At 66.3% G+C, this 7187-nt stretch overlaps 3 protein-coding genes across 3 annotated transcripts; 1 reads left to right on the forward strand and 2 right to left on the reverse strand.

Moving 5' to 3' along the window:
- Positions 1-621: 621 nt before the first annotated feature.
- On the reverse strand, positions 622-1116 carry EMIHUDRAFT_46022 (hypothetical protein; the record flags this gene model as incomplete). Its single annotated transcript, XM_005772644.1, has 1 exon — positions 622-1116. A coding segment is annotated over one exon (495 nt), but the record flags the coding sequence as incomplete, so codon positions are not given.
- Positions 1117-1935: 819 nt separating this feature from the next.
- Positions 1936-2799, reverse strand: EMIHUDRAFT_242228 (hypothetical protein; the record flags this gene model as incomplete). The annotated part of the gene is made up of 2 exons (XM_005772645.1): positions 1936-1959; positions 2122-2799. The coding sequence occupies 2 exons, from the start codon at positions 2797-2799 to the stop codon at positions 1936-1938; spliced, it is 702 nt and encodes a 233-aa protein (XP_005772702.1).
- A 290-nt stretch (positions 2800-3089) lies between these two features.
- EMIHUDRAFT_469980 (hypothetical protein) lies at positions 3090-5978 on the forward strand. The gene is made up of 12 exons (XM_005772646.1): positions 3090-3145; positions 3299-3442; positions 3517-3693; positions 3766-3829; positions 4143-4217; positions 4308-4423; positions 4593-4640; positions 4735-4776; positions 4858-4917; positions 5038-5192; positions 5261-5319; positions 5471-5978. Exons 2-12 carry the CDS (start codon positions 3335-3337, stop codon positions 5518-5520), a joined length of 954 nt encoding a protein of 317 aa, XP_005772703.1. The 5' UTR covers positions 3090-3145; positions 3299-3334; the 3' UTR covers positions 5521-5978.
- Positions 5979-7187: the final 1209 nt, after the last annotated feature.

Consider the following 7187-nt stretch of genomic DNA (forward strand, 5'->3'; position numbering starts at 1 on the left):
ATTGGAGGCAACCTGGGCTTGAAATTGCCCTCAACAAATCTTTCCTTTTAGGAACGGCCATTCGGGGATATATTCAGAGGGGTGGGTATATCCAAGTGATTTTTTTTGCCCATTTTTAGGCTTCCGTTAGCTTCCGAAAAATTTTGGATTACTCAATAAAAATACGGCTGGGTAGGTGATTGGTATTTCAATTATGGTGAAAAGTTTGAACGGGAGGGGGGGGGGGGCGCACGGCCACGCGGTAGAAACTTGTTGAGATTTGTTGCAACTTTATTTATTTTTTGAGTGTGTGTGCATAAGTGAGTAACCGCATGCATGTGTACACGGCCATTTTATACTTAACCGACTCGCGACTGTATAATGTATGTGTAAAGCCACGATATTGAGTTGATACGTATGGTAATTGCAGTCCGATGACACGTGTACTACTACAGTGTGAGCTTACGTCGAAGCCTCCATCCCCTCCCAACTGTAGTCCTCCCCTTCCCCCAGCTCCCCAGCCTCGCCCTCCCCGCCGCTGCCGCCGGCCTCGCCTGCGGCGCCTGCGCGCCGCCTTGGCGCCACGGTCCCGTCCGCGTTGAGCGTCCGCATTTGCTTCAGGCCCACGCCCGAGCGTGGGATCGATGAGGCCGCTGGCTCAGTCACGTACTTGTACGCCCCGTCCCTGGCCGCCTCGGGAAGAGCCGCCCACATGGCAAAGTGGTGCAGCACGATGGCGCACGCCGCGTTGACGTTGAGCGAAGCGGTGGCGGCCGAGTGCTGAGGGATGTAGACCAGTTCGTCGCAGACGGCCAGCTGCGCGGGTGTGAGCCCGTGCCCCTCGTTGCCTGGCATGAAGGCGTGGCTACCGCGGAACGGCTGCGATGCGACGTTTCGCGACTCCGGCGAGATCTCGATGCCGGTGATGACGGCGCCATGCACGCCACGCAGGTAGGCGACGGCGTCGTCCAGCTTGTGGAAGTGCGAGAAGCGGAGGTGACCAGCACAGCCCTGCGCCCCGTGCGACGACAGCTTTGCGGCGCCGACGACGGCAACCTCCGACACGCCGAGCGCTGCAGCACTACGCAGAATGTCGCCAAAGTTCTTCCTCTTCGCAACGTTGTGCAGGATCAGGAAGCTCTGTGCAGCACGTCGTTGCTTCTCTCCTTCCGGAGCAGCAGCAGCAGTAGCAGTACCAGCAGCAGCAGCAGCAGTAGCAGGCACCATCGACCTCGACGACTCCAAGGGGAAATGGGCCGTGGCCCATTCACACTCTGCTGTTGTTGTCTGCCGCATCCTCATTCATGAAGAGTTGGATAAAACCTACTTCCTGACCGTAGCCTGACCGTCCTTGTGCCACCGTGTCTCATGTTTGGTTTGTCCTGCCGCGCACATTGTCATGCTGTTGGGTTTCTCCTGCCGCGCACATTGTCATCGACTTGTATCCGACTTGGTGGCTGTGGTGATGTAGCGATGGTGTGGGTCTCTAGTGACCTATACAGCTCCTCCGTGTTCCGTCTCCTGACAAAAAGAAAAGCTGCGACAAAGAACCTTCTGCACGAGCGGCATCGTCCCGCCCGCCTCGTCGCGGCAGCGGCGGCTCCCAACACGCGGCGAGGTGGTCGCCGCACTGCAGCGCGACCCGGGCCTGCTCCACCGCTGCGCCGCGACCGCCGGCTTGCCGGACGGAGCGTGCTCTGCACGGCTCCTCGAGAATCTGGAGCGCATCCTGAGCCCGCCCTTCGACCCGCACGATGTGGCGCCTCAGCTGCGCGCCGCCTTTGCGGGCGCAGGGATATCGATCTCATGAGCGAGCCGACAGCCTCAACCCTCGGGCTCGCGACTGCTGCGCGCCCTGCCGGGATGAGTGCGTCCGGATCGCCCGCTGGCATCCTCTCGGACGAGGCCATGCCATACGGCGGGCTCTGCACGGGTGGGACCGAGGCGCTCCGCCAGTCACTCGATGAGCGCGCCCGGCGCCTGGTGAGGCAGAGAAAACGCGCGTCCTGGATGTGAGGTTGCCGACTGACTGCACTCCAAGTGCTCCAAGGCGGCACGCGACTGTGCCGTTCCCAGAGCGCAGAGGACCACACATTCCTCATTGGAGACCTCGGACAACAACGTTCCAAAACATCTTCACACCTCGACGCGTTCCGACGGTGGCGAGCGGTGCTCCTTCGCCAGCAGCTCGAGGTCCTCGGCGCAGACGTGAGGCGTCAGACGCGACCGGCCGCTCGGAACCGCGGCGACGGGCGACGGGAAGCGCAGCCGCCACGCGCCGTACGCCGCCACGCAGCCAATCAGGCTGCCGACCAGCACGTCCTGCCAGTGGTGCCAGTAGTCGGCTACGCGGCTGAGAGCGACGCCCAGCGCGACCATCGCGGGAGCCGCAGCGACCACGACCTTGAAGAGGCTACCGAGCCGTGGCGTCGAGAGGTCGGCGAGGCGCGCGGCGTAGGCGATGGAAACGAGGCCGAGCCCCGCCCAGACGAGGGTGCTGTGCCCCGACGGGAAGGACTTGCGGCCCTCTGTGACTGCGGCCGCATCGCCGGTGCAGCTGCCGTCCACGGGCATGCACCGCGAGAGAAAGTCGGGCCTGAGGCGGCCGACGTGGACCTTCACCACGCAGGTGAAGAGGAAGGCGGTGGCGATCGAAGTGACGAGGCCCAGCCACAGCTCATTGAGCAGCCGGGTCGCGGGGACGCCGCGCGGTCGCAGCGCGGCGAGCGGCAGCAGCAGCAGCAGAGGAAGTGCAACCGAGAGCCGCCAGAGGAGCCAGGAGGGCACCTGCTGCGCGAGCGGCGGCGTGTGTGGATACATGATGGACGGGTCGTTCAACTGCGGCCGCACGTCCCTCTCGAAGGGTGGCCACGAGTCGGCCCACAGCGCGAGGGCCAGAAGCAGCAGCGAGCACGCCCAGTCACCGACCGACCAGCGTGCGGCGAAAGACGATGTGTCTGGCGACGCCGACTTCCCGGCGCCGCGGAGGAGCGACGCCTGCTCGCTGATGGCGAGCCTCCCTCACGGCTCGACAAGGGCCCGACTGCGCGGCACCGTGTTTGCTTTCTTTTCTTTTTCCCACAGCGAGTTCTTTAAAACCACATTCGGCGTGTGCAAGCACCCCCGGAAACACGGCGCTTCTTTCCCGCTCGGCAGAGCCTGCAGGGCGCGCCCTGCCGCACGGCCACTCGCCGCTCGCCACTCCCTTCTCGCTCCCGCTTTGCCGCAGCCCTGTGCTTCAGCCGTGCAGTTTAGCCCGCACCCGCGCGTCGCTCCGCGACTATCATGTACAGTCGTACCGCCACTCCCGCCGCACCAGATACGCAACCCTGCGAACGAAAGGCGCGGGGCAGTCATGGCTCTGATGGCATCGCGCTACAACGAGCAGGACATGAGTCAGCTCGATAAGGTCGACCCCGTCGAAGAGGCCGCCACAGTCAGCCATGCGGTCGGCGGCGAGCAGGTTGGCTGCGAGTGTTGCATGCGCACCCAACACGCATCAGGCGATGCTCACACACCGGATGTTCCGCGCCGCAGGCCAACCTGGGCGACTCGCGCCTCTGCTGGAACATCGGCGCGCCTCTCGCCCAACCGACGGCTGCTGCCCGCGTGGAGAGGCAGGCAGACACCCGTGTCCCACACGCGGTCGCTTGTCTGGCGCATGCAGGCGAGCTGGAGGAGATGATGGAGTCGCGCGTCTACGCGCCGACCGCGGTCAGCTCGCCGGCCTCGCGCCGCTGTGCGCGCGCCGCGACCTCACTCCCTCCGCCCTCGCGCGTGGTGCAGGTCGTCGTCGCGGACGACTACCGCGGTGTCCTGCTCCGGATCACAAACATGGACTCGCACCGCGGTGAGGAGGGGGGAGATCTGAGAGGGAGGAGGGGCGGGGTGCCCCCCCGGAGTGTGGCGCGGCCTCACCTCGACCTCTCAACCAGAGTGCTTTGCTCCGCCACCTCCACCACCTCTGCCCCTTCCCTCCCTCCCTCCCTCCCTCCCTCCCTCCCTCCCTCCCTCCCTCCCTCCCTCCCTCCCTCCCTCCCTCCCTCCCTCCTCCCTCCTCCCTCCTCCCTCCTCCCTCCCTCCTTCCTCCCACCCTCCCTCCTCCCACCCCTGGTCGCAGCAGCGGCCCCGCTCTCGCCTCGCCCGGACCCCGCCCCGCCCAGGCTGCGCCGCCGACGACTCGCTCGAGATCTCCAACCTCAAGCCTTTCTCGCTCACCGTGTCGGTGACGCGAAACGGCGCAGCAGCCCGCGCTCCAGCCGCCCAGCTGTGCACGCCCAGCTGTGCACGCCTTCCTTGAGCGGTGTGGCGGGCCCCGTCCTCTGCAGGCGCGCCTTTCGCTTGCGTGCTGCAGCTCTGCCTCGTCACGGACGACGACCAGGCCATCCCGCCCTTCCTCACCGAGGAGGACCGACGCTTCCCGCTCCTCCTCGGCCCTGACAAGGCTGGGACGCCCCTCGCCCGCGCCTCGCCCGCCCCTCGCCCACATGCACACGCCCCTCGCCCACAACACATGCACATGGAACATGCACATGCACATGCACATGCACAACATGCGTGGTCGCACGCGTCCGGCTCTCCCCGGCCCCTTGACTGAGCCGTGACTGCGTCAGGCTCCAACCGAGGCGCCCCCGGTCGAGGTACCGGACACGGGCGTGGCGGTGCGTCTCTCCGCCCCCCTGCCTGCCCGCTCCCCTCTCCCTCTCGCTCCACAAACCTCCTCCCTCCCCTCTCCCGCCCCGCCCCGCCCGCCAGGTCGTCAAGCTGCAGCTCGGCCTCAAGGCACTCTCCTCAAAGGCTCCGCCACCCACCGCTGCTGCAGCGCCGCTCGCCGCGCCCAGAGAAGGTTCGTCGACCGCCTCTGCGGCACCGCGGTAGGTCCACGACCGCCGCTTCAAGCTGCTCGTCGCGCTCAACGTGCCGCCAGAGACGCTCAAGGCGCCCCCTTCCCCCCCGCCCCCCTTCGCATCTCGCCCCCCAAGGGCGCTTCTCCACCCTGGCCCCGAGCCCGCCCCCTCCACCCTCTCGCACACACGGCCTCCCTCCCCGCGGCCGCAGGAGAGCCCAAACCTGACCGTCTTCTCGCCCTGCTTCAAGGGCATCACGCGCCTCCGCCCGACGGCGGAGGAGAAGCGGCGCAGGCCGGCGCACGCGCCCGCGTCCGAGGGGGGGCTCGAGCAGCAGCAGCAGCAGCTCTACATGCTCGCCCGCCGGCGAGCAGGTCTCGAGGAGGAGAGCTCGCAGCGTGCGTCTCGCCAGCGGCGCCTCTTTCTTCTCTCAGGCTGCAGCAGATCGAGGAGGACAACGCGGACCTCCGCCGGCGAGTCATGGCGCTCGAAGGCAGCCTGGACCGCCCCCACCTCCTCCTCCACAACACCAAACCCCTCTCCTCCGAGCATACCCACCCCCGCCCTCTCTCTCTCCGCCCCTCTCTCTCCCCGCCCCTCTCTCACTCCGCCCTGCCCTCACTCCGCCCTCTCCCGACGTGCAGGCAACGGCGTCGCGGCGGCGCGCGGCACGAAGCGGCCGGCCGAGGACTAGCGAGCCGCCCCGAGGGCGAGGCAGGTAGACGGGAGAGCTGGGCGCCGGAGGCCCGGGGGTGGCTCGTCCGCCGCGGCGCCTCGCCTGCGCGGGCCTTGCCCTCGTGCTGCCCACCGCGCTGTAGCGAGGGCGTAGTACGTACATGTAGATTGCGCGTTGAGCTCAGTGGTAGTCTGCGGTGAGACCGCTTGTGCACATGCCACATCCCTCGCCATCCCCGGCGCGCAGGAGATGTGAGAGGGGGGGGGCGCAGAGAGACGAGAGGGCGAGCATGTGAGCTAAAGTACGGCTACGCGGGGGGAGCAGAGCCAGCTGTAAGCTGAGGCTGCCCACGGTGTCGGGCGGTCGCCCGGCCACACAGACTCTCGGTCGGCGTCTCCCGCGGGCCGGGGGTCCCACGCTCACGCGGTGCAGCTCAGACAGCGTTCACTCTCTCTGTTGAGACGCAAAAAAACACAAGGCAAGCCGGCCAGACCACGCTCCACGGGACCGTCAGACGTCAGTCGAGCGCTAGCCGGCGAGCGAGAACAGAGACATAAATAAACCACAAACAAACAGTGGCGGGGACAGACAGACAGAGATCGACTAGACACTAGTTAGTCGTCAGACAATCATGACACAACGGCTCTCCGTGGCGCTTCCCACCCTTCGGGTCGCGCTCGAGCGGGGCATGCCAGTCGATTTCTTCGGCGACTACCTTTACAACAAGGCCCACCACCGGCGGCCCCACGACGGCGTCCTCGCCGCCTGGGCGGACGCGATGCGCGCCCCGGCCAACGCCGGTCGTGCACGGTGACAAGGAGAAACCGGAGCTCACCCGGCAGTACAATGAGGGGTACAAGACCGACCTCGCAGAACCCCATGCGGGACCGGGGGGGTGCGATGAAGTGAATGAAATCAAGCTCTGGACGCCCCTCCTCAAGACCTCCTCGACGGGCGCTGGCAACGCCTCGAGTGGCGGCACGCCCCCCTCCGTTGGCCACTCCTACGCGCTACGCCTTCTCGGCAGCACCAGGAGAAGGCCCGCCGCCTGAACATGGGCTGCAAGTACAGCAAGGCGCGCGGGCAGCCCGGCCAACCCCTTCCACAAGAACGGCCACGGCTACGTCAAGGCGCATCGCGGTTTCTACCACGACGCGATCTTTGTCAAGCGCAACAACTTTAACCTGCTGCTCCACGAGACGTTCGGCGGCGGCTTCTCGCCCACCGCCGTTCTCAAGCTGCGCCGCCTCGCGCGCAAGGTCGCGCGCGCGGCAGCGTCGACCGCACGGCCTACTCGCCCAAGTACTCGCTCTCTTTTATGTCCCACCATGCAGAGCGCATCTCTCTCTCTGTTTGTGCGAGGCGTGAACCGCGCCATTCCGCATTCGCTCTCACCTGGCACCACCCTGTCTGCACGTCTTGCGTGCGCGTGAACAGGGCCTGGCCCTATCGCCAAACGGCTCTGCTCCTCCTCTTGTCTGGCAGCAATCGCAAGCTGCGGCACAGGCCGCGTTGGCGCAGAGGAGGCGGCAAGCCTCAACGCGCCTACCCGTGGCATACCGCCGGATCGGGCCAAGACTAAGGCTGCAGGCGTCGGCCCCGGCTGCTGCGAGGGCCCTCCCTTGAGGTGTCCATCTTATGTGCAGTGGGGCTACAACTGTAGCGCGTCGGCAGGATCCCCAAAA

This window comes from Emiliania huxleyi (genome assembly GCF_000372725.1).
Source record: "Emiliania huxleyi CCMP1516 unplaced genomic scaffold EMIHUscaffold_354, whole genome shotgun sequence".
NCBI lineage: Eukaryota > Haptophyta > Isochrysidales > Noelaerhabdaceae > Emiliania > Emiliania huxleyi.

What these genes read in the sequence shown, in the direction of transcription:
- EMIHUDRAFT_469980 (XM_005772646.1), top strand. Translation starts at nt 3,335, where the DNA reads ATGGCTCTGATGGCATCGCGCTACAACGAGCAGGACATGAGTCAGCTC. An exon ending in ATGCGGTCGGCGGCGAGCAG is followed by an intron (nt 3,443 to 3,516) that starts GTTGGCTGCGAG and finishes TCCGCGCCGCAG; the next exon opens with GCCAACCTGGGCGACTCGCG. An exon ending in TCCTCCTCGGCCCTGACAAG is followed by an intron (nt 4,424 to 4,592) that starts GCTGGGACGCCC and finishes TGACTGCGTCAG; the next exon opens with GCTCCAACCGAGGCGCCCCC.